General features: G+C 43.8%; 2 protein-coding genes across 5 annotated transcripts; both read left to right on the top strand.

The window, feature by feature from the left end:
* The first annotated feature begins 135 nt into the window (after window positions 1-135).
* Window positions 136-22,545, top strand: galns (galactosamine (N-acetyl)-6-sulfatase). Of its 4 annotated transcripts, XM_029638993.2 has the most exons (14): window positions 141-303; window positions 618-741; window positions 3,712-3,786; window positions 3,868-3,970; window positions 4,070-4,213; window positions 4,858-4,924; window positions 5,593-5,720; window positions 6,804-6,943; window positions 7,190-7,293; window positions 10,902-11,038; window positions 11,591-11,693; window positions 17,037-17,158; window positions 21,382-21,499; window positions 22,110-22,545. In XM_029638993.2, exons 1-14 carry the CDS (start codon window positions 187-189, stop codon window positions 22,194-22,196), a joined length of 1,569 nt encoding a protein of 522 aa, XP_029494853.2. In that variant the 5' UTR covers window positions 141-186; the 3' UTR covers window positions 22,197-22,545. The 4 variants fall into 4 exon arrangements, 3 of the variants coding, with proteins under 3 accessions (XP_029494854.1, XP_029494856.1, XP_029494853.2); XR_010461565.1 differs by lacking the exons at window positions 21,382-21,499; window positions 22,110-22,545 and adding an exon at window positions 11,801-12,122 and having other exon boundaries at window positions 136-303; window positions 17,056-17,070; XM_029638994.2 differs by lacking the exons at window positions 17,037-17,158; window positions 21,382-21,499; window positions 22,110-22,545 and adding an exon at window positions 12,472-12,716 and having other exon boundaries at window positions 136-303.
* A 94-nt stretch (window positions 22,546-22,639) lies between these two features.
* Window positions 22,640-26,304, top strand: LOC115112524 (adenine phosphoribosyltransferase-like). The gene is made up of 4 exons (XM_065011890.1): window positions 22,640-23,519; window positions 23,765-24,400; window positions 24,542-24,620; window positions 24,798-26,304. Exons 2-4 carry the CDS (start codon window positions 24,344-24,346, stop codon window positions 24,926-24,928), a joined length of 267 nt encoding a protein of 88 aa, XP_064867962.1. The 5' UTR covers window positions 22,640-23,519; window positions 23,765-24,343; the 3' UTR covers window positions 24,929-26,304.
* Window positions 26,305-26,308: the final 4 nt, after the last annotated feature.

The following is a 26,308-nucleotide window of genomic DNA, read 5'->3' as shown; positions in this document are numbered from 1 at the left end:
AATAACGGGACTTGTGTTTTTAAGCGTGTCAACATCGGGTAGTAAAGTCAGCTAAACCCACTTGAATATGCGCAAGTGTTGCGCTAAAAAAGCTCGTGAAAGCAAACAATGAGAAATCGTCATGTGCTTCCTGAATGTGTTATCATGTGATACTTCCTCATCGCTTTCTTCGTCTTGCTTTCTGCAATGGATGTCTGTCTAATTCAAACTTTGATATTGTTTTGTAGTTTAATATGTTGTTTTTGGGCAGATACTCCTTCAAACAAGTCGACCCCGAACATTATCATCATTCTTATGGATGACGTAAGATGTTGATGCATTTTTAGTTTGGGGAGTGTTACTTTTGGGTGATGAGACAACCTGTAGCATGATTACTCTAATGGAATGCTGACATGACTGGATGTGTCCTCTCTGATTATATACCACGTATACTTGAAATATATTGACATACAATAATACACAGCATGCCAAAATATGCTTTGTATTTGGTCTCTGTCAGGAAATGGTAACCATTTCTCTGCAACTCTATTTGAGATGTTGTGTTCTAATGTAAAGGCTGCTTATCATAGCATAAGGATCCACTAACATTTGACAGCTTGTTCCTCTAATGTTTTTAGATGGGCTGGGGAGATTTGGGAGTGTTTGGCCAGCCCTCCAAGGAGACCCCAAACCTCGACTCCATGGCTGCCCAGGGGATGCTGTTCCCCAACTTCTACACAGCTAACCCCCTCTGCTCTCCATGTGAGTGTCAGCTACATACATGTCATACTTTATTAAAATCCCAATTCTTCAATTCATAGATATAAAAAAACATATTACACTGATTATAAAGACATAAGGAATTCAATGTCTGAATAGCTAGTGTGGTACCAATTCTGGATAGGAATTGGCACCACATGCATAAGAACCTGACTGTCAGTGCAACAATCAATGATGACAATTCAATAATATTGTGATTGTCATTGAAGAGGAATAGTTGCAGTGATGGTAACGTCACTGTGATTAAGTGGGATTTGGGTGAGAGGTTGGTGGTAGGTGCAGGCATCCTTCAAAATCCTTTTGAAACAATGTGACGCATACATCAGAAGCCTAAGCTGTGTGTGTCTGGGTGATAGAGGGGAGAAGACTCATTATGCTAATAGGGATAATACACTATTGAAATATGCTAATTATACCTAATTTGGGAATTTGAATAAACGTGTTATGCAAAATAGATCGACCCTTTTCTTTTTTCTAATTAATATTTAAGCAAATAAGACTTAATCAATTGCTTATCTCATATGTGTGTGTGATGTGAGTGCCTGAAGGAAGCCAACTGCATCATACCTGGCTATTTGAATTAACGCCACGGAGAGGGTATTAGAGGATTCAGCCACTGAATGTTAATTAGAAATGTAATCATATACTGAAATGGTACGTGGCTTAATCACAATATCCAGGGTGAGCTCCTATATACACTACCGTTCAAAAGTTTGGGGTCACTTAGAATTGTCCTTGTTTGTTTTTTAAAAAGAAAAGCATATTTTTTGTCCATTAAAATAACATCGAATTGATCAGAAATGCAGTGTAGACATTGTTAATGTTGTAAATGACTATTGTAGCTGGAAATGGCTGATTTTTAATGGAATATCTACATAGGCGTACAGAGGCCCATTATCAGCAACCATCACTCCTGTGTTCCAATGGCACATTGTGTTAGCTAATCCATGTTGATCATTTTAAAAGGCTATTTGATCATTAGAAAACCCTTTTGCAAGTATGTTAGCAGAGCTGAAAACTGTTGTCCTGATTAAAGAAGCAATAAAACGGACCTTCTTTAGACTAGTTGAATATCTGGAGCATCAGCATTTGTGGGTTCGATTACAGGCTTATAATGGCCAGAAACAAATATCTTTCTTCTGAAACTCGTCAGTCTATTATTGTTCTGAGAAATGAAGGCTATTCCATGCGAGAAATTGCCAAGAAACTGAAGATCTCGTACAACGCTGTGTACTTCACCCTTCACAGAGCAGCGTACACAGGCTCTAAACAGAATGGAAAGACGAGTGGGAGGCCCCGGTGCACAACTGAGCAAGAGGCAAGTACAATTGAGTGTCTAGTTTGAGAAACAGATGCCTCACAAGTCCTCAACTGGCAGCTTTATTAAATAGTACCCGCAAAACACCAGTCTCATCATCAACAGTGAAGATGCGACTCCGGGATGCTGGCCTTCTAGGCAGAGTTGCAAAGAAAAAGCCATATCTCAGACTAGCCAATAAAAAGAAAAGATTAAGATGGGCAAAAGAACACAGACACTGGACAGAGGAACTCTGCCTAGAAGGCCAGCATCCCGGAGTCGCATCTTCACTGTTGATGATGAGACTGGTGTTTTGCGGGTACTATTTAATGAAGCTGCCAGTTGAGGACTTGTGAGGCATCTGTTTCTAAAACTAGACACTCAATTGTACTTGTCCTCTTTCTCAGTTGTGCACCGGGGCCTCCCACTCCTCTCTCCATTCTGGTTAGAGCCAGTTTGCACTGTTCTGTGAAGGGTGAAGTACACAGCGTTGTACGAGATCTTCAGTTTCTTGGCAATTTCTCGCATGGAATAGCCTTCATTTCTCAAAACAATAATAGACTGACGAGTTTCAGAAGAATGGTCTTTGTTTCTGGCCATTATGAGCCTGTAATCAAACCCACAAATGCTGATGCTCCAGATATTCAACTAGCCTAAAGAAGGCTAGTTTTATTCCTTCATTAATCAGGACAACAGTTTTCAGCTGTGTTAACATAACTGCAAAAGGGTTTTCTAATGATCTATTAGCCTTTTAAAAGGATCAGTTTGGATTAGTTAACACAATGTGCCATTGGAACACAGGAGTGATGGTTGCTGATAATGGGCCTCTGTACACCAATGTAGATTTTCCATTAAAAATCAGCCGTTTCCAGCTGCAATAGTAATTTACAACATTAACAATGTCTACACTGCATTTCTGATCTATGTTATTTTAATGGATGAAAAATGTGCTTTTCTTTAAAAAAAACAAGGACAATTTTAAGTGACCCCAAACTTTTGAACGGTAGTGTATATATTTTTATTTGAAAATATAGCCTGACGCAAAACCCAAATGCAAAGCTCAACTTGGTTCATACATACAGTACCAGTCAAAAGTTTGGACACACCTACTCATTCAAGTGTTTTTCTTAATTTTTACTATTTTCTACATCGTAGAATAATAGTGAAGACATTAAAACTATGAAATAACACACATGGAATCATGTAGTAACCAAAAAAGTATTAAACAAATCAAAAATATATTTTAGATTCTTAAAAGTAGCCACCCTTTGCTTTGATGACAGCTTTGCACATACTTTTTTATTTATTAGTCTTTTTGTTATTTTTTCCCTTTATTTCTTTATTACATTTTTTTACCCCCTTTTTTTCTCCCTGATTTCGTGATATCCAATTGGTAGTCTTATACCATCGCTGCAACTCCCATACGTACTCGGGAGAGGCGAAGGTCGAGAGCCATCTGTTTTCCGAAACACGACCCTGCCAAGCCACACTGCTTCTTGATAAAATGCTTGCTTAACCCGGATCTAACTAGTTATATACTGTGGAACTTTATGTAAAATCACATGCAGCCTCTCCCACTTTAACTACGCATTCAGCTGATCATTTCAATTGTTTATCAAAACATGATTTTGATGTCTCTTATCCTATCCTCTTAGCCAGAGCTTCACTTCTGACAGGACGATTACCAGTTAGGAATGGATTCTATACCACCAATGCCCATGCCAGGAATGGTGAGCTCTAACTCTCTCTTTTGAGTTATATGTTCCTTGCTGCTTTGCCACACAAATTAATGTCACCCCTGACCTTTGCAGCCTACACACCCCAGGAGATAGTAGGAGGGATCTCAAGGGATGAAATTCTATTACCACAGGTACTGAAGAAGAAGGGTTACGTCAACAAGATCATCGGCAAGTGGTGGGCACCATTCATTTTGATCTCATTTGAAGTGGTAACAATAGTGACAATTCTAATTCTGTGTTTCTCCTTCCCCCATCTTTTCTTTCCTTGCCTAAGGCATCTTGGTCACAGAGCTCACCACCTACCTCTGGAGCATGGTTTTGATGAATGGTTTGGTGCTCCAAACTGCCACTTCGGTCCCTACAACAGCAGCGACAGGCCTAATGTCCCGGTCTATAACAACTCTCAGATGGTGGGAAGGTATACACACACACCCTGCACACACTCCTACTCTCACTCACTCACACAGAACAGAAAACATAAAAATCCTCTCTCCCGGACTCTTTCAGTGTTTGGCTCGGCTGGCTGCTCCTCTGAATGAGGATAGTTTTTTTTACTCTTCTCTGTACCAGCTGCGCTTGTGTATTCCATTTTCCGCCCATTTGTTTTCCCCAAAACAGCCATATGTGTATTCGGGGTCATTGGCGCTAGCAGGCGGGCGCTTTTTGCGCTTAGCCGTGGGTTTAATCAGCATAGCGTGCCTGAGCCTGGACAGACGCACACACACGCACCCAGGAGACGGCAGGTTGCGTTGGCGGTGTGTGAGGACACCTGGAACAGCCCGAGCATGAGAGAGACGGCGGGCGCTGCTGCGTCTACTGTTCCACGCTTCAGTACTATCTCATAACAGTTCCCCTGCTCTTCAGAGACTTCTCAAATCTGCTTCTCTAAACTTCCCTCTAATCACAGCCTGGGAGGACGGGCTTCTCAAAGTCTGCTGCTGGGTTTTTGGAATAAAACGGATTGTTTATTAAATAGTGTTGTGTATGAGTCCTATTGATAACTAATAACTATTGTACTTATGTAGATGACACGGAAACTAATGACCTACATTTGTTTTCTAGATACTATGAGGAGTTTGGGATCGATAAGAAAACTGGGGAATCTAACCTTACACAAATCTACTTGGAGGTAAAGTGATTGAGTGGCAGACGTCTGTCCCAGTTCTTCCTTACAAATACTACTTGTTGTAGGAATTTCCAGGTGAAGGAAAAGGAGACCAGTCATTGATAAAGTCAGTCAAAATCAATCCAATTGAATTACCAGTTACCACAGGGAGACGACTCCAGCACAGAAGCGGAGAAAATGTCTAACTGGCCTTCTCTAAGCATTGCCCTTCTCTAAGCATGCCCTACCTGCCCTTTATATTCTAATCTCACAGCACCAATGTTCTGTAAACACCGAGAGGCAGGTAGGAAGTCACAACATCAGCTGCTACAGAATCGCACAGTGTCAGAGAATATAATGACAATCCATATCTTCTGTCCTTGTACCTCCAGTCTGGCGCCAATCACCATGAACAGATATGAGAACAATCCATAACATTCACTATCAAGTCTAGTGACCCATCAACCCATACACAAATTAGTGTCCCAAATAGAACACTGGAAATCATGTGTATTATATAAAGGGGAAAATGATAATATGCTAAGCATTGTGTTAATTACTTTTCACTGAATATGAACTTTATTCATCTTAAATCTTCCCATTACACTACTGTTCTCTGTCAGTTTTGTAGTGAATTTTCTGGATGGTGTCTGGTCTGATAGCAGACTATAATCTAATTTCTTTTCTTCCAGGAGGGCCTTGACTTCATATTTCACCAAAACATGGCCCAGCGGCCATTCTTTCTCTACTGGGCAGCGGATGCTACGCATGCGCCGGTCTACGCTTCAAAACGGTTCCTGGGGAAGAGCCAGAGGGGGCGGTACGATCACAACACTTGAAGCTACAATCATAAAATGTCAATAATAAAGCCATATCTAGAAAATGACACTTAGCTGCAAAGTCTTACACGGAGACATGTGATGTGTTGCTGACAAATCATGAAGAGTTTCTCCCAGAGCAGAGAGTTTGGACACTCTCTTGGTTATTAACCTGTATCATTGCTGGCTTTGTCGTTCTGGCTATTATAGGACCTAATTAGTACATTTCTCTTGACGATTTTCTACCCCGGTACAGTATTTCTGTTTTTGTACAATGTTTACCAAACTGTCTTGTTGTTTTAAAACTCTGCTTGAATCTCTGGGTGTTAGGCCATTGATTTAGGGGCTTTGTGAATGTGTGAAGTGGATGAGCTGTGCCTGCAGCAGTATTACGGGGTGGGGAAAGTCATTAGCATGAGCCACTGCGTATTCTACTTGGTGATCAATCTCTCATCTCACACCTGGAAACGTGAGCGGAATTAGATGCCACTTGGAAGAACAGAATCACAGTATCAACATGAAGATTCAAAATCGAAATGAGAAAAATATTGTAATAATGAAGAGAAGAAAAAACCTGTTTCCTGCTCTGAGGATATTGTCAATTAAATGTAGATTTTTCACACCCCTTTGCCCCTCTGTGGTAGTGGTGAGGGTTAAGGGATGTGTTGCTCGTCTGGGCTCAGGTCACTTAGTATTCCTCTCAGTCTCTGTGAATACTCAGGCCTCACTAAGCAGGCATTTCTTCAGAATGCCAAATGAGGTTTTTGTTGACAGAGAAATGGATCAGAGATGAAAAGTGTTAGCCAGGTGCCTGGGATAGGTGGCTCACACTGAGATGGAATGCTTTTCCATTTTTTTCCAACAGGCTTTTAGTCCATGTCATTTGTGTGAAAACTCTTGTTGCTAAATATCAAATGATTTTTAGTAAATACCTAATTTACCTCCATGTTTTCTAGAATAATGTAGCTTGGTTGATGGGTTTGCCTAGCCCTAGTGCCTACACATACCTGTCTATGGTGAGTTGGGATTGTGCATTTGAAGTTCCTGAGATACTGTAGTTTGAATGACTTGTGTGCGTACTGCAGGTACGGTGATGCAGTGATGGAGCTGGACTACAGTGTTGGACAGATGCTGGCCTGGCTGCGTGCTCTGGGCATCGACAAGGACACCTTTGTGTTCTTCACCTCAGACAACGGGGCCGCAGTGATGTCCGGCCCCAAGCAGAGTAAGATCTGCACATCATCTCTCAACTCTAGATACCAACAAATGCAATTCCATGCTTCTTTCTTACAGTTCTTGTATACATGCCTGTATGGATAGATGTGAGTAATGTACTCTTATGTCTATGAGTAGTATGTGTGGGTATTTTCTTTGTTTGGGGCTCCTTTCAGTTGTGTTTAAAGTAAGTTGTTTTAGTAATCTCTTTTATCATGGTGCTTAGCGTGTGAGTGATGTGTTTCTGTCCCCTGAGGTGGCAGTAACGGCCCATTTCTCTGTGGGAAAGAAACTACGTTTGAGGGTGGAATGAGGGAACCTGCCATCGCCTGGTGGCCTGGACACATCCCAGCAGGCACGGTGAGAACTCGCTTTCTCTCTGTTCTACCTGTCTGGAACATCTCCAGGTTCTAGGTGTTCTACTTGTCTGGAGTTGGGGAGCATCTCCTGGTATTTACACACAGCTGTGAGACACTGAATTGCTATATGTCTGTAAGCAGCTGGGTTTTCAAGCAGGTACCACATTAGAAAGTAATTACAATTAGTCATTTCAGTAATCGTCTCTCTCATATCGTTGTAGTTCTTTCTTTCGATTGTGTATCAATGTCCTCAACATCATCACACCTCATCTCCCCTCAGGTGCTGGCATTGCAAACACAAACACACCATTTTTTGTTTGTTTGAATGTGTGGGTGTCCGCGCGTGTGGGTGTGTATGTGTGTGCAAGTGTGGACTTTTGTCAAATACTTTTTTGAGGTGGCAAGGTTCATCTTCTTACCCCCCCCTTTCCTGTCTTCCTCCTCTGTGAGCCTGTGAGGAAGACTTTCCCCCTGATCCGCTAAGCCTGTGCGTTCTGCAAATGACTTTTAATTGTATTAGGGGCAGCTGTGACACGGGGCTGTGGCGCAGAGGGATTTTTTCTGGAGGAGCGAGCGGAGGAAGCAGTCTGTAGGCTGAAGTAAGCCCTGCCCCCGGCTCATATCGGAGGGGTGTGCTGTGGCCTGATAGCACTGCAGAGTGGCGAGGGAGAGGGGGATTGGGAGCATCTTAAGCGGCTAATCTGTTTGTGTGTTTGCTGAGGTTGGATTGAGCTGTAATGAGGGCTTCTGTATCTGAATATGCCAGGCGCACAGGATAAAGGACAGGAAAAAAAGTAAAGGGGTGGTTGGGAGAAGAGAGGGAAGGGTGCACCCGTTGCAGTGCTCTACAGGGTTGCTTCTGGAAAAGATGGCAGTGCCAGGGAGGTAGGGAGAGTTTTGTATGCAGGGTATTTGGTGTGCTGGTGCAGTGCCATGACAGCCCAACCTCTATGTACGTTTGTCTGTAGCACCTGCTGGTGGGTTAACTAGAGAAATTACTGCAGATGAAACACTTCTGAGAACAGAGTATTGTGAATGAGGCACCGCTGTTATGCTGATGAACAGGGATCATCGACTACATTCAGCCGCAGGACGATTTTGTCTTGAGAGGATGGTCAGGGGGCCGGAACATAATTACAAATCATTTCTAGACGGCAAATTGACCGCAAGAAGCCCAAACCGATATAATATTTGACTAAAACATAATAATTTCAAACCTTGCTTACATTTTGTATACGATCTCATACATCTCTCTATTGTGCGTGGGAATACTCTATAGATTTCCAAAATTAAAAATCACTTGGAGCTGATTTGTTTTTGTTTTTTAGTCTTTTTATGTTCAACAATAAAAAAATATATAATAATACATTTGGCCTGCGGGCCGCCAGTTGGGGAACCCTGCCGAAAGCCATCTGTGGCTTTATTCTGTGGATTGGGCAGGAATACATGGGACTAGCTCCTTTGACAAAGCAGCTTTGTTGTATGGGTTTCGTTTCATCTCCCTGCTGTTGGGGAGGATGGCCAAAGAGATGATTTCCCTCTCTGTTGCTTTGTGCGGTGCTGAAATCTCTCTGTTCATCGGCACATTGAACAGTTTCACAAGCCCTGAACATAAACGCTGTGCATAATGGAAGGCCACACGTGCCACATCGCTTTTATTAGGTGGATTGTTGGTACGGGGACCAGCAAACATCAACAAGGCCTACTCTAAATCGTTTCAGATGAAATGTGTTTTCAGGTTAAAAACTACAGCTGTTATACATATATCATATCAACTCATCATTGACGAAGCTGACACACTGATAGGAGTCATAGGTTTGGTTGGTCCAGTTTCAGGTTAGGCTAGGTAAAGTTATCTTCTAACATTCTCACACTCATTAAAATAATCTTCGACAGAGGAAGAGGACTCTATTACTACAATCCGTGTGAACGTCACAGTCTTATTGCACAGTGATTTGATAGATTAAAGTAACAAAAACAGTTAATCCGTGTGTAGATAAATCTAGCATGCCATCGTGACTGTACTGCACGTAGCACTAATGAAAGTGTTAGTTGTTATTAATATTGAGGGATAGAGCGAGTTTTGGGAGATGTGTTGGAATGAGAGAGATGGGGTTGACGGCGGGAGCCGGGCACAGGTTCACATTCCCCTGGTGACTGAGGGGCCGCGTTGGGATGAGGCTGGCTGGCTGGGATGGAGGGGGAAAGGGAGGGCTTTTCCCCCAACGCTGCTGCTGCTGCCACCGTCACAATCCCTTTTGTTGTGTTTATCAGCTGGGAGACACGGAGCCTGAGTGCGTTAGACAGGGATAGCAGGTCTGCCACGTCAGATAACTACCACCAGGGTTTAACCAAGAACCACACAGACAAAAGGCTGACAAAAAGAGTAAATACAGAAAGAAATATACAGAATGGAGAGAAAAGTGTAAATGGAAATAAATGGGAGATAATGAAATGGTGTCTCAACTATTTAGACTTTAAAAAAAAATGGATAGCTTGTTTTTGGTTGAGGATTTAGGGTTGTCTGTGCTACCTGGTAGTCAACTTCATTAATGATCCTTTTTGATTTCTCTTGTTTTTTTTTAACATCGTGTGTGTGTGTTAAGCGTGAGAGTGCAGATAACGGAATGTGTTGCGGGGCCCTTTCTGGCTGGTGCAGTGGCTGCGGGAGAAAAAGGAAATCATTTTGGTAGTGTGTGCAGGCAGCTGATAGGAGCATGGCGGCGCAGCTGCTCTGGGCTGATAGCACTATCTGATTGTGAGCGTGCCGTCTCCCTCAAAGGGCTGCTCAGGAGAGAATGGAATGGAAGATCAAGGATGACAGTGAAAAAATTGCATTTTATCTGGAAATAGTTCAAAGTTTATAAATAAAATAAAGCTTTTCACAGGGACTGTGGAAGGGAGATAAAATAGCTAGCACTAGCCCGGGCCTCATCTTCTCTCTTTCTCCTCACTCCCCCTTTTCTCCTAATTTACAGAGGCGTTTGTGAGGTTTATAATAAACCTGCGAGCGCAGATTATAGAGGAGACTGAAGAAATGCATCATCAGGACCCCCCCCCCCCCCCACCTCCACTCCACCCAATACGCTGAAATGGTGGGCTTTCATAGGGGGCGCGTGCACACTGTTGGCCATTGTGCTGTCGTGTTGGGTTTCATGCATGGAGAGGGATCCCTTGGTGTCTCTGCAGGCTTCTGGTGTATCACAGCCTCCCAGTAGTGTGAATCACTCTGCTCTGAGAAGTTCTCTCTGCTCCCCAGCCTTGCTCTGATCACTGCGCTTCACAAGGCTGCCGCGTTTCGCTGTTCACGGTCCTGACATGGACACTCACCACATCTTTGGAGGAGACGCTCAAGCATTTAGACAGGATATTAAATGATTAAAGCAAATAAAGTGTTGTAATTTGGGGAACAAAGTTTTAGTATTTGTAATGAAATTGATCAGTTTGTGCATCGATCTGGTACGTATGGATGCCCATGCAAGCCATCTAACTTCCTGCAACAATCGCTGTTAAACTTTCATGTCAGCACCCATAGACAATGTGATTCTATCTGGATTTGAATTCCAATGTGTTACGGTTCAATACAAGGACTCTTTCTCCCATCTCCAGGTGAGCCAACAGCTGGGGACTGTGATGGATCTGTTCAGCACCAGTCTGTCTGTGGCAGGCCTCAGTGTTCCAGATGACAGGCTCATAGATGGACTGGACCTCAGCCCTGTCCTCCATAACAACACACTCATCAACAGGTTAGAACTCGCAGCTGAAAGAGGCTTAAATGGCCCTGTCAGCGGGATTCATTCATGTAAGATAAGGTGATGAATATGATGTGTTCTGTATACTGTTTGTATACTTGCCCTCCTAACTTGGTCGGTACACATAACTTGAACTTTGACCGGCAAAATCATGGACCACTCAATAAGAGTTTCATCACATGCAAGTCTGAAGTTAGGATTTGGCTATGAGGTCAGCTATGCCCTCTGCTGGTCACGGTACTTTGGGAGTTTGTGCCCCTGCTGTAAGATGGGCGGGCGGATGTAGGCTTTGGGAGAGCAGCGGTGGCGGTGCCCCCTGTAAGGAGGCTGCTGGCTGGTGCCCTGGGAGAGGGACCACCCTGGTGGATAAGGTGTTCCACCAAGCACATAATGGGATGAGCCATGGCAGCGTGGTGGTGGGGCGCGAGCCTGCGAGGGAGGGCCAGGCACTGCAGCACAGGGGGAGGGGGGGGTTCTGGAGCTGAGAGAGGGCTGCTGCTTATCACAGGAATCCAGCAGTCACTAATCCCATTTCACACCCAACAGGCCCATCTTCTATTACCGCGGCAATGAGATGATGGCAGTCAGGGTTGGGCCTTACAAGGCCCACTATTGGACGTGGAGCAACTCGTGGGAGGAGTTTAACCAGGTGAGTCCCTCTTATTGACTGTAGTGTGTATTTCGCTCTTTCGCTCTCTCTCTGACTGTAGATTATCTCTCATTGTCTCTCTCTCTCTTTCATCCCCACATCCTCAGCAAGCCATCCACAGTGCTCTATAAAAACACACATTTGGTAGTCAGTGTTATCTTGAAAACAGCTCATCAAGTGGCTGTTGTGTACATCAGTGGCTAATGAATATTAATGAGGACACCCCACTTCACCAAAGTACTATCATTAATCAGCACTGGCTGTCGCTGGTGGAGCATTCTCCCCTCCTGCTGAGTATCCTGCTCTTCCCCTCCTGCTGAGTATCCTGCTCTTCCCCTCCTGCTGAGTATCCTGCTCTTCCCCTCCTCCGGCGTATCCTGCTCCCTCCTCCTGCAGAGTATCCTGCTCTCCCCTCCTGTGCCCTGAGAAGTAAGAATGTGTTCTCTCCTTCTCGAGGCACCCTTTAAAATATGTCCTGCTCCTCTCCCTCAGAAACCTCTGTTTCAAACGTGCAAGTTTGCATTATGCCCCATCGGTTGCTTAAATTGCTCTCTCCTAGAGGGCCGCTGAATCAATAGCAGCCTCCTTTATCAGCTCATGTGAACTGGAGTGGAACTTCACAAATAATGGCGTCTGATTGCCTGTGTGTTGCCTATCGATTGGTATGTGTGCGTGTGTCCATGAATGTGTGTGTCTGCGAGCAAAAGATGGTTTGAAGGGGAGGCTCTGGGTCTCCAAAGCTGTGACTCTGAGAGTTAATGTGTCGGTTCTTCACCAGAATGGGCAGCATGCATTCAGAGCTTTACAATGACCCTAGACCTTCACATCTCACCCGAGAGCATCCATCACACAGAAAAACCACTCTTTATTTCAAGCAGTTTTAAATGGGTCTGAATATTGTGCTGAAACGTTGATCCATCATTCAAGCTTACTATTTTCTCACCAGTTGTAAGTAATGTTGTGCATTTACTATTTATGTGAAGTAAAAAATAAAACAAGGATGGTGTGTCTTTCTGAACTTGATATTCAATTATGGCTTAATAGCCATGAGCTCTACTGTGATTTTTCTGGTAAAATCCAAGAGATTTGGTGATGTGCAAAATTAGACATTTCACAGGGTTAAGTGGATTTCATCAAACACTCTTGTTGGATGGTGTGGTAATGGTGTGAGGTGTGTTGGGAACGGTCTGTGTCTGATGTTATCTGCTCGGCCTGGTCTTTGGTGGGTAGCATACATTTAATATGACTCTTTATATAATATTTTTCTTTGAGGAAAATATGAAACCAAAATTCTACTTTTACATTCCATTTTATGTCCCTAGATTCCTCCCCTCATCTTATAATGCTGGCTACTTTACTCCATCTTTAAAAGAACATTGCTGTACGATCTGCTATCTTAATACCATGAGAGATATGGAGTTCTGCTGTGTCTTTTTCTTGGATACAGATTAAAAAGGCTTTCTCACAGTTCAAGGGGATTTAGGCTCTTTTACATTTCTAAGACCAATGCACAGAGACTGCTTCAGGACACTATGTGGGCAAGTCTGGATCATAGTGCGCTATGCAGTGTACTGAAGTGAGGTGTGTGTGTGTGTGTGTGTGTGTGTGTGTGTGTGTGTGTGTGTGTGCTCGTGCCTGTGCTCCTTTGAGCGAGGCTGCTTGTGGTCCCAGAGGGGAGTCTGTAGAGTGCCTTACAGATGAGTGCTCTCTCAATATTAGTCGTGTTGCTCACAAGGGCACCTGAGAGGTCTCCCCAGGGGGTCTGGAGGGGGCTGTGACTCAATCAGCCTCTGTCAGAGCCAGGCTGCTACCCCTGAGAAGGGGGGGTGGGAATAGGGGAGCAAGCCTGCACACTTTTGGGGGTCGGCAGGACAATTGTAACAGGCCATGGCCCCACATTCTGACTGGCAGAGTAGCCACATACAGTTGAAGTCGGAAGTTTACATACACAGGTTGGAGTCAAGTTGACTGAGTTGACTGTGCCTTTAAACAGCTTGGGAAATTCCAGAAAATGATGTCATGGCTTTAGAAGCTTCTGATAGGCTAATTGACATCATTTGAATCAATTGGAGGTGTACCTGTGGATGTATTTCAAGGCCTACCTTCAAACTCTGTGCCTCTTTGCTTGACATTATGGGAAAATCAAAATAAATCAGCTAACACCTCAGAAAAAGAATTGTAGACCTCCACAAGCCTGGTTCATCCTTGGGAGCAATATCCAAACGCCTAAAGGTACCACATTCATCTGTACAAACAATAGTACGCAAGTATAAACACCATGGAACCACACAGCCGTCATACCGCTCAGGAAGCAGACGCGTTCTGTCTCCTAGAGATGAACGCACTTTGGTGCGAAAATTGCAAATCAATCCCAGAACAACAGCAAAGGACCTTGTGAAGATGCTGGACCCACTGGAATTGTGATGCAGTGAATTATAAGTTGGAAAAATGTGTGTGTGATGCACAAAGTAGATTTCCTAACTGACTTGCCAAGACTATAGCTTGTAAACAAGAAATTTGTGGAGTGATTGAAAAACGAGTTTTAATGACTCCAATCGTACTTTTAGGGGAAATGTCCTCTGGTCTGATGAAACAACAATGTAACTGTTTGGCCCTAATGACAATTGTTATGTTTGGAGGAGAAAGGGGGACGCTTGCAAGCCGAAGAACACCATCCCAACCGTGAAGCACGGGGGTGGCAGCATCATGTTGTGGGGGTACTTTGCTGCAGGAGGGACTGGTATACTTCACAAAATACACTGCTCAAAAAAATAAAGGGAACACAAACAACACAATGTAACTCCAAGTCAATCACACTTCTGTGAAATCAAACTGTCCACTTAGGAAGCAACACTGATTGACAATAAATGTCACATGCTGTTGTGCAAATGGAATAGACAACAGGTGGAAATTATAGGCAATTAGCAAGACACCCCCAATAAAGGAGTGGTTCTGTAGGTGGGGACCACAGACCACTTCTCAGTTCCTATGCTTCCTGGCTGATGTTTTGGTCACTTTTGAATGCTGGCGGTGCTTTCACTCTAGTGGTAGCATGAGACGGAGTCTACAACCCACACAAGTGGCTCAGGTAGTGCAGCTCATCCAGGATGGGACATCAATGCGAGCTGTGGCAAGAATGTTTGCTGTGTCTGTCAGCATAGTGTCCAGAGCATGGAGGCCCTACCAGGAGACAGGCCAGTACATCAGGAGACGTGGAGGAGACCGTAGGAGGGCAACAACCCAACAGCAGGACAGCTACCTCTGCCTTTGTGCAAGGAGGAGCAGGAGGAGCACTGCCAGAGCCCTGCAAAATGACCTCCAGCAGGCCACAAATGTGCATGTGTCTGCACAGACTCCATGAGGGTGGTATGAGGGCCCGGCGTCCACAGGTGGGGCTTGTGCTTACAGCCCAACACCGTGCAGGACGTTTGGCATGTACCAGAGAACACCAAGATTAGCAAATTCGCCACTGGCGCCCTGTGCTCTTCACAGATGAAAGCAGGTTCACACTGAGCACATGTGACCGACGTGACAGAGTCTGGAGACGCCGTGGAGAACGTTCTGCTGCCTGCAACATCCTCCAGCATGACCGGTTTGGCGGTGGGTCAGTCATGGTGTGGGGTGGCATTTCTTTGGGGGGCCGCACAGCCCTCCATGTGCTCGCCAGAGGTAGCCAGACTGCCATTAGGTACCGAGATGAGATCCTCAGACCCCTTGTGAGACCATATGCTGGAGCGGTTGGCCCTGGGTTCCTCCTAATGCAAGACAATGCTAGACCTCATGTGGCTGGAGTGTGTCAGCAGTTCCTGCAAGAGGAAGGCATTGATGCTATGGACTGGCCAGCCCGTTCCCCAGACCTGAATCCAATTGAGCACATCTGGGACATCATGTCTCGCACCACAGACTGTCCAGGAGTTGGCGGATGCTTTAGTCCAGGTCTGGGAGGTGATCCCTCAGGAGACCATCCGCCACCTCATCAGGAGCATGCCCAGGCGTTGTAGGGAGGTCATACAGGCACGTGGAGGCCACACACACTACTGAGCCTCATTTTGACTTGTTTTAAGGACATTACATCAAAGTTGGATCAGCCTGTAGTGTGGTTTTCCACTTTAATTTTGAGTGTGACTCTAAATCCAGACCTCCATGGGTTGATAAATTTGATTTCCATTGATAAGTTTTGTGTGATTTTGTTGTCAGCACATTCAACTATGAAAAGAAAAAAGTATTTGATAAGAATATTTCATTCATTCAGATCTAGGATGTATTATTTTAGTGTAACCTTTATTTTTTGGAGCAGTGTAGATGGGATCATGAGGAGGAGAAAATTATGTGGATATATTGAAACAACATCTCAAGACATCAGTCAGGAAGTTAAAGCTTGTTCGCAAATGGGTCATCCAAATGGACAATGACCCCAAGCATAGTTCCAAAGTTGTGGCAAAATGGCTTAAGGACAACAAAGTCAAGGTATTGGAGTGGCCATCAAAGCCCTGACCTCAATCCTATTGAAAATATGTGGGCAGAATTGAAAAAGTGTGTGTGTGTGCAAGGATGCCTACAAACCTGACTTAGTTACACCAGCTCTGTCAGGAGGAATGGGCCAAAATGCACCCCACTTATTGTGGGAAGCTTGTGGAAGGCTACCCGAAACGTTTGACCGAAGTTAAACATTTTAAAGGCAATGCTACCAAATATTAATTGAGTGTGTGTAAACTTCTGACCCACTGGGAATGTGATGAAAGAAATACAAGCTGAAAGAAATAATTCTCTCTACTATTATTCTGACATTTCACATTCTTAAAATAAAGTGGTGATCCTAACTGACCTAAGACGAGGAATTTGTACTAGGATTAAATGTTAGGAATTGTGAAAAACCGAGTTTAAATGTATTTGGCTCAGGTGTATGTAAACATCCGACTTCAACTGTAGGTAACAGTCACAGGCATACCGTAGCCCCAGGGCAGAGAGAACACGTTGACAGGTTTGAGGTGAGAAAGACATGATACTATATACTAAACAGATATAGTCACACACACTATACACCATGTACTATACACATCTACACTCAGCTCTCTTGCACAGATTCCTCCATATCTTCAAACAGAGACGGCATCAGGGTCAGGTGTGCAGTGATTGGGTCGGTCTGTAGGTGGACATCATTGACAGCACAATGCATCTTGCCATCCATTTTGTCTTTTTAATTGCATTTTCTTTTCAAGGGCACTTTCTCAGGGTCAGTTGAAGTAGGTTATCTGTTACCACCACAGTCTCCATTGTCCTCTATGAAGTGGGCGTTTAGGAGCTAAAGATATATTGTGTATGTATGTGTGTCCACTCTAACAGGGCATTAACTTCTGTCCAGGCCAAGAGGTGGCAGGTGTGACCACCCACACCCAACAGGAACACACCATGCAGCCACTCATCTTCCACCTGGGGCGGGACCCCGGGGAGAAATACCCTATCGGGTGAGTGCTCACTAAAACAAACAAAGATTCCCTGGTGTACTGTTCGATTGTACTGAACGTAAAGTGAAAGGCAAGGGAAATATAGACCGGGCTTGGTGTCGGCCAGCCAATCTGCACACAGCTCAGCAAACAGCAGGCCTCTGGTTAAATAAGAAGACAAGAGCGGAGGAGGAGGAGGGGGTTGTGGGATGTTGGTGGACAGGATCTATAGGGTCAATACTGATCCAGTTGTGGGAAAGAGGTGCGGTGAGGACTGAAGATTGATCTGTGCAGCCCCAGACTGGCTGATTAAACGCTATTCTTTGTGATTGCAAATAGCTCTTTAAAGCTCGCTTTCTTGCCTCAGACCCACTGCCAGAAGTTAATATTGCAAGACAAATTGTTCTTGTATAAATCGAGAGTGCTGTTCAATGGACTTTTGTGTTCAATCGAACATGACCCCGTATCTATAGTTAAAATTGTGTAAAAAAAACAGTTGGATGTTGCGTTCATTTTGATTTAGAATAGTGATGGTAATGATGGTGTAAAAATGTGGACAAAAATGGTCTCGAGTACAAAAGAGGCATTATTATTTTTTACTTCACTTTTTTTATCGGCAAAGACACTCATAGATGAACAAAAGCGTGACACACATTCATATAGTTTTCATAATGATTTGATGAGGGAATACAATTTCCTATTATCTAGCTTTCTCTCTGATCCGTCTTCATTCTCCTTAATGTTTTCTTCAGTCGGATTAGCTCCTGTCCCCCAGGCTGTTTCACACCCTCTGGCTGGCTCCCTCCCTTACCATCTCTCTCTCTCTCTTTCTCTCTCTCTCTCTCTCTCTCTCTCTTCTTCCTCTCTCACTTTATCACTCTCTCCTCCTAATCTCTCCCACACTCCTTTTTTCACTTGAAGGGAGATGGAATAATTAAACATTCATGTTGTTTTTGATCAGCCCATCTCATCTCGGCTCTCTTCTATTCATTCCGCATAATTAAAAACAGAAAAATCTATAGCAGTGTTTTGTTGAATGCATTGAAGCGTTTATTTGGTCGTGTCCCAGACTTCTGGAGAGGAGGAGCTGGTTTGGCGCCTGGAGAGAGGACCCTCTCCCCTCTCCAAGTGGGTGGGGGTCATTGGGGTGGTCTGTGAGGTCACAATATTCCAGCTCCATCTCTCCAGCCCCAGTAATGATACCCAGCCACCCTCCACCCCCACTGCCCTCCCTCCCACCTCCTCCCTCTCTCTGTTTCCCTCTCTCCTGTCTGTGTGTCAGGCAGGCTGCTGGCCATGTGCTCCTTGGGCACCCAGCTGGACCGGCTGGCCATCATTAATCTCTGTCTGCACCTAAAGAGCCACTTAAGATGATGTAGGGCCTGTCTGCACACATACCTTCAGTTGTGTGGCAGGCTGATACTACAGCAGTAACACACGCTGCCCAGGCAGTCGCTCCACTGTCCCAGCCTCTTAAGATACATGGACACACTCACTAGAGACCTGCTGCAGGAATCCAGGGGAATACAGAAGATGCTTTTCCATTCATTTCGGAGTTAGGATATTTCATATTTTGTGTTTCTCATTGATGCACAATAACAAGACCATCACAAGCACACAGAGATCAGCATTCTACCGCTGTGAGACATTTAGATTTAGATTTTTCCGATTGTCAGTGAATTTTCAGACTGTACATGAGCACATGAAATTGTTCTTATTGGTCCTCTTCTATTGGTGTGGTACATGACTCCTGTGGTTAGTAGATCAGTGGGAAGGTGTGGCTGACTGGGTCCAGTGTATAGTAAGACAGCCCAGTTCTCCCTGCCTGTGTCCCAGTGGGACTGGACTTAGCCCTGCCTCCTGCTGCTCCGGCTCACTTCCCCTGGGCCCTCGTCACCCTGTGCTGAGCACTTAAGTCCCAGCCTGCCTCGGGCTAATGTAGCAGGCAGCCCTGCACACTCTGGCCTCATCTGCTGCCGACAACCACTTCAGCCCCCAATCAATAGTCTTCACCCGAATTGCTCAATTTCCACAGGAGGAGGAGAAAGGGCTGAGGTATTTGATTGTCTCTTCAATTCCCTCTGCTTGATGCCTGCCTGTGTGTGTGGGTTCGCTCTACCAGTGGGGTTATGAATCACTAATCAGAGTGTAGTGACACACCTGAGCAATGCCGCCTTCCCCCTGGGTGTCATGCATTATAAATCAAAAGAGTTCATTTGCATGCAGCGTTATTATTATTATTCCAGTTTTTTCTTTAACACCAGTGAGCTAAGGGTTCTAGTAATGATAATGAGGCTGTGCTGACTGGAGTTTTCTTTATTTGTGGAGAGGGAGGAGAGAAATAAACATGTTTTTATCTATATATTTTTAGGGTTAGGGTGCTCAATGCATAGACAAAGAATAGTCTTAACTCAAAAAGGGCTGAGTGTACACTTTGCACACCACACGAAGCTGCTGAGAGGGGGAACGGCTCATAACAATGGCTGGAATGGAGTAAATGGAATGGAATCAAACACATGGAAACCACCATGTTTGATACCATTCCATGATTCCGTTCCAGCCATTACTATATGCCCGTTCTCCCCAATTAAGGTGCCACCAGCCGCCTGTGTTGCAGACTGCGTTTGGTCTGGCTCTGATGTATGGTTCTAATATTTAGTGAGATAAAGCAGCTTCAGAAGTTATCTGAAAACGAATCACAGTGATCAATACAGAGCAGAGAAACAGATAGGATGGTATTGAAATCTTCATTTTGATCAAGATATTGTCTTTGGTCCATGAAGCAGAATTTGTGATTTCAAATACATACATAGTGAAATTTTGTCTGAAATGAAACACTTGTTTCTATAGAAACCTTTACTCATTAAAGATATGATCAAGGCCGTGGTATGTTGTGATTCTGAGTCATTGCACAGTATTGCGTCACCACACAACCATAAGAAATAACCAGCAAGCCAAGGCGGAGAGCAGATGGTAAGTTTAGACCGCCATGGCCTTGTTAAGGACCTAAAGGATGAGTTTGGGTGGGGGAACACTGGAGCAGTAGAGTAGTGAAGGTGGGAGAGCAGAGGGTGTGAATATAGGACTAGCACAGACTGAGGGAGGGGGGGAGCAGGTGCTATTGTGTGGCGGAAGCCCCACTGCCCTCTGGGAGGGGGGGGGGGGGGTGAGCCGGACAGGGCCTGGGGTTATTATACTAATTGACACTTCACCTCGCACACGCGCACACCCTCCCCAGGGGCCAATCAGAGAGCTGGCTTTGGGGAGGGGCGGGGGGGATGGAGCTGGCACAGGTGCTGCTTGCGACTATGGATGTAATTGCACTGGTGATATTTGTCTATCCACGTGTCGCGCCACCAACCGCCCACGCCCCCAAACACACAGAGCCCATTAACCCTACAGGTCCTATTGAGAGCAGACAGAGCAGTGTTCCTTTGAAACACTTCAGGGCCTCTGCGTTTTACACACTGAATAGAATAATGCACAGAGGTGCTCCGCCGTGTCCAACAAGAATAATTGAGAGACAGGGGATGGGAAACATGGCCCATCCTGCTGAGGGCAGCCCCGAAGGGGCAGTGTGTGTGTGTGTGCGTGTATACGCTTGTGCCTGAATTGATAGGTGTGTTTGCTATCAAAAGGCTCTCGTATGAGTTAAGCTTGTCGGCTTTAAACTAGCGTTTCAGTCATTAGTGTACATTCGCTATGGATTATATCAGTTGTTTAAAGGCAGGCAGGTGTCATACAATGATAATAGATAGTAATTTTAGGCTGCAGAGCACAGACTAAGCTGCAGATTTATGGTACCGATTTCTGAGAAAATGTTTTACTAATCATACAGAGATTGTTTTACACTGGTCTATATTGTAGGCCTACTGTGTTTTGTGTGTGAATGTGCATTTGTGTGAGCAGTGACCTTCTGTCTATATGCTGTGACCGACATCTATTCTCTGTGTTAAATTGTATAACCACGCCATTGGTGTGGTGTGTGTGGAAGAAAGTGAAATACTGAGTGTTTGTCCTTGACCACGCTCTGATTGGAGAGCCTTGTGCATTTGTTCAGACATTTTAGGTGAATCTGTGTGTGTGTGTGTGTGTTAGTGTGTGAATACAAGATGTGGTTGCATGCCTTTACTGTGCTGTTGTAATTCTAGATGTTGTGGCCATATGCCAATATTGCCTGACTTATGTTTGTATGTGTGGTGAGTGTTTTGCACAACTACTTACGTCTGTGTGTTTCTCTGCAGTGCTGTGACTACGGAGTACCAGGATGCACTGAGTCGGATCACAGCAGTGGTAGAGAAGCATAAGAAGGGTCTGGTACCAGGTGTGCCCCAGCTCAATATGTGTGACATGGCTGTCATGGTAAGATCAATATTTCACAGAATGTCCATTCCCCATGTGAAACAAGTTTTAAAAATATGATACATGATACATTTTATTTCATATTATTGTTCTGTGGCTTTTGTTTTTCGGTGTTAACATCTCTGTTCTTTCGCAAAGAAAATGATTTTCGAAAATAAATTGACGAAGTGCTTGCTGTAGTGACACCTTTTCTCATTTCCTCTATAACGCTGAATTCTTTCAGTAAACGTCGTGGACACAATTTCAGATTTGTTTACCAGGGTTATTTTCTTTCCCTTTGTTTGTAAAATAATAGACTCTCTTATTGTTATTTTGGAAAAACACAGCAGTGTGATTCTTGGACCTTTTGTCCCAGCAACTGTTTTGTGGACTTTAGCTGCTTTTGGAAAAATTAGGGAGTGTTTGTCTCATTGGTTTTGGTTTTTACAAAACAGCTAAAAAGAAACATTGCTGTGTATGCTCATTGCTAAAGCACTGTTTGTACATCAATGTGAGATGTGTAGCATCAGCTCCCCCATGTGGTTTCCTTGGAGAACATAATGTAAATCATGTTCAGCTCAGGTGAATGAATGTATAAGAAAATGTTTTCTGTGGGTTCTTTCACTAACAGAACTGGGCCCCTCCAGGATGTGAAAAGTTAGGAAAATGCCTTAAAGCACCCAAGTCACAGCCCTGGAAGTGTGACTGGCCACACTAGCTATCTGTTTCAGAGCCACCCTGGGAAAATGGAGGATGTCAGCGAAGATGCTGCCTTGATGAAGAGCCATTTTCAGGAATTCAACTTGAATTTCTATTAGTTTTTAACTTGTAAAGTTGAAACAGAACAGCATATGGTTTGAATGAAGGACATTAACAATGGGACGAATGTTGTCTGGGTTCCATATGATTATTAATAGAATGAAGCTGATTTGCAACTGCTTTTTTTATGATGCCATCTATGTAGATGTTTTTCTCTCTTTACTTACTTATGCACTATTGTGGAAGACTCATTGAAATAGGGCAAAACCTTTTTTTTTCTCCAACTGGAATAAAAACATTTGATCCGACTTTGTCTTTCATCTCTTATGAGATGGTTTTTAGTGTGTGACAGATCAAAGATTTCTGTGTCAACCGATGGGTCGTCACTTGCTTCCACAGTCAGTCTTAATAATAATAATTTATTAAACTTTGAGCGCTTTTTATAATATAAATCTCAAAGAGCTTCATAAATAAACAAGCAATATATCATGACAGGTCAACCAATAGAGGCCAAGTCTTTGAATGCTGCATACTCTGCAGGTGGAGAGGGTCAGTTCATGGTTTGAGAGGATGGAACTGGTCAGAGGATGGTAAATGATGGTGATGGAGTTTGCTGTTGATCTTGTACAGGGCAAGTCTGTGAACCAGCCTAAGTCAAATAGCCACTGGAATTCTCCTCTTCCACTCTGTGAAGCACCTACTTGGGTGATGCCTCGACATTCCTGTCACTATTATGAGAGGAATTATTCTAATTAATAATAATTCAATTATGGCTAAACCCAGCCTATTTCTACAATGTATCTTTTGAACATTTTATTTTAAACCTTAGCCACACTGCTAACCGTATGTCTAACCTTAAATTACGACCCAAAAGCACATTTTTGTTGTCAGATCTTTACGATATTGGCAGCCAATTCCGACTTTGTGGCTGTCGACTCTAGTGGAAATCCAATCGATGTGTCGAAGTCAACGAACATCACTGATTTGGGGTTTCCACTAGATAGTCCCTTGACTTTGTAGATGTGCTATGTCGTAAAAAATCATGAAATTAGCTTTTTGGTCTTAATTTAAGGTTAAGCATGCGGTTGGCAGTGTAGTTAGGGTTAGGTTTAACATTTGATTTGTGGCTGTGGTAATCTGACTTTTTGCCTCAAGATCCACACCACACAAGAGTCGACAGGCAGCTAACGCACAGTTAGCCTTGGCAGTGCACACGAGAGAAGCAAAATAAGAATTTGTCACAACATTTTCCTGATTTCCCAAGCAAATGAATACTTTTCAGGTAGGCAGTGAATGATAGGTTACCGCAATAAGATTAGCTAACTAGCGCTACATGTATGTGCTGTGTTACCTTGCCATCTTCGCAATGCTAGCGCTCTATTCTAAAGATCATGCATTCTTGTAATACTATTTTGTAGTAGCTAGCTAGCTATGTTGACAGGCTCGATGTAAAATATATATTCTAATGGATTGCTAGTTAGTTTGTTTATTTAAAAAGCTGTAAATATGTTTGTGTCTGTCACACAGAGACATCTGTCCAATTCTCAAAAACCCGGGTGCACTGACGGCAGTCATCGATCTTTTTGAAGAACGTGAGGCAGACGCATCCCCAAGTAGCACTGATTGATGGCGAGTCCCCATGGCTGTGTTTTTACGACAGGCAGCCCAATTTGGTCATTTGACCAATCAGATCTGAGAAAGATCTGATGTGAAATAATCAAATGACCAATTGGTGGGAAAAAAATATCAGAATTGGGCTGCCTGTATATAAGGAGCCCATGTCACCCAGTCATATGCAGCTCCTGTGGAACGTTGACATGAGAGGCAATGGGACTAGAGCATGTGTCACTGAGGACACCATGCAGCTCCCCAATTGATTCGCTGTCTGGGAATTAGGCAATTCTGAGCTCTTTGATGGTTACAACTGCAGCTGTCATATAACCACATATTTCATATTTACATATACACATATTTCCTTCAACACCATGGATTGTCACTGTGTTCTAACAGTGTGATCTATGTCCTGTATGTCTGGCTGCTCAGGGGTTTCTCTTCAGATCCCTTCTAGCCCAGAGGTTAGGAGTGGGATTTGTACTGGTCCGGAAGATGGGAAAGCTCCCAGGGCCTACACTGTCTGTGGCACACAATCTGGAGTATGGAGAGGTGAAATTGGCTGGTGATGACCGCTGTATTACCTCCTACACCTTTCTGTCCTTTCATATCACAGCTCCAAGCCTCTGAAAAGTACATATGTATTGGACCCTACCATTTTTTTCCCCTTTTCAATTAATATTCCTTCATCAGGCTGAGGTTAAGATCCAGGAGGATGCAGTGGCTCCAGAACAGAAAGTGCTTCTCATCGATGATTTACTAGCCACTGGAGGTGAGGCATTTCACTGTTCGTTGGGTGTATTTTGTTCAAATGAGTGGACAGTATGACAGATAAAAATATATATTGATTTAAGGGAACAGTGTTTCATTGGCATTACCCGTCTTCGTTTCGAGGCCAGTGTCAATGATAATGCCTCCCTATTACTCAGTAACTCTCTCTGTTTGTCAGGAAACCTGTATGCTACCTGTGAGCTCATGAAGAAACAGAATGCAGAGGTAATGGGCTGCATGGTGGTCATTGAGCTAAATGGGGTTGAAAAGCTGAAGCCAAATGCCCTCTTCTCCCTGGTGCAGTATTGAGGTCAAAACAATTCCAAATAATCCACTCAACTGTAATGGAGACCATTTTTACATAGGAATGCTTTGGAAAGTTTACCTATGCACTATAAAGCAAATGGCATTCATTTTCTAAGTATACATAGTATGGCTGTGACGGTCATGGAATTTTGGAAGACTATTTGGCCAGCCAAATGACCACGCTCAGTGTAGTAATTTGAATAGCAGCAAATACCAAAACAAAAAAAGCATTTTTACACAGTATTTTCTCCTCTCCTCCGCTCGACTGCATGTGCTGCCATATAAATAGAATGGGCGGCCATATTCAAGTCAATGATGGCATAATGCGTGAACTGGCGAAGCAGGAAGTGTACCATAGAAAAAGAGGCAAATTCAAGAGGATTTACTCTTGCCAAAAACCAGTCCACATGAGATGAGCCCTTTTTTGTATGGAACTCTATCAAAGAAGCCTCACGTAATTCAACAAAGCCACTTCTTACATTGGTTCAAAATACTGCCCCTACAATGTGTAGATGAGTTATAAAAAAAAATATCCAAAAGGAAGTGCCAGCAGCACACCACCCAGCGTCCCACTGCTGGCTTGCCGCGGAAGCTATGCAGGGTTGGATGACCAGATGCTGCTGGAAGTGTTGTTGGAATGCCAGTGGAAGGCATTCTTTCCTCTGGTCTTTAAAAAAATCCCAATGTCCCAGGGCAGTGATTGGGGACATTGCCCGGTGTAGGGTGCAGTCTTTCACATGGGATGTTAAACAGGTGTCCTGACTCTCACTAAAGAGCCCATGGCACTTATCGTGAGAGTAGGGGTATTAACCCCGGTGTCCTGGCTAAATTCCATTACCTAATTATCCCCAGCTTCCAATTGGCTCCATCTTTTCCTTGTAATTATTCCCTAGGTCATAGCTGTAAATTGTGTTCGTAGCCAATTTACCTAAAATAAGGGTTAAATAAAATGTGGCATAACTGAGAACTTAGTTTTGCACACGTATCTGGCTTCAATCATTGAGGACATGCATTTCCATTGTTAGTAGTCACAGCTAGCTTGTCAATATAATAGATCACCTTAAGTGTACCCAATGTGCGTTTTTTTTTATGGTTACATTAGTCTTCCTCCATAACCGTCAGTTGTGTGCTAGCCCTAAGTATCAATGACTAAAGGTGCCTTTTGGTATTTAATTACTGTACTGGTGCAATTGTACGAGGCAGTCATTTTGTCAATATACTTGGTTCATTGTGCACTACATAGAACAAGAACCTGCTTGATGGAAATCCATTGTGCAAGCAAAAACAAAAGGCAGTTTGTCAAGGGTAAAAATATTTTTACTCCAATGCTAGTGTGTATGTAATACAGCTTTAAAAAATAATAAAAATGATTAAACACATGGC

Source organism: Oncorhynchus nerka, linkage group LG27 (genome assembly GCF_034236695.1).
Source record: "Oncorhynchus nerka isolate Pitt River linkage group LG27, Oner_Uvic_2.0, whole genome shotgun sequence".
In the NCBI taxonomy this organism is placed as follows: Eukaryota; Metazoa; Chordata; class Actinopteri; order Salmoniformes; family Salmonidae; genus Oncorhynchus; species Oncorhynchus nerka.
The sequence above is the reverse complement of the archived record's forward strand: the minus strand, read 5'-3'. Positions and strand labels throughout refer to the sequence as shown.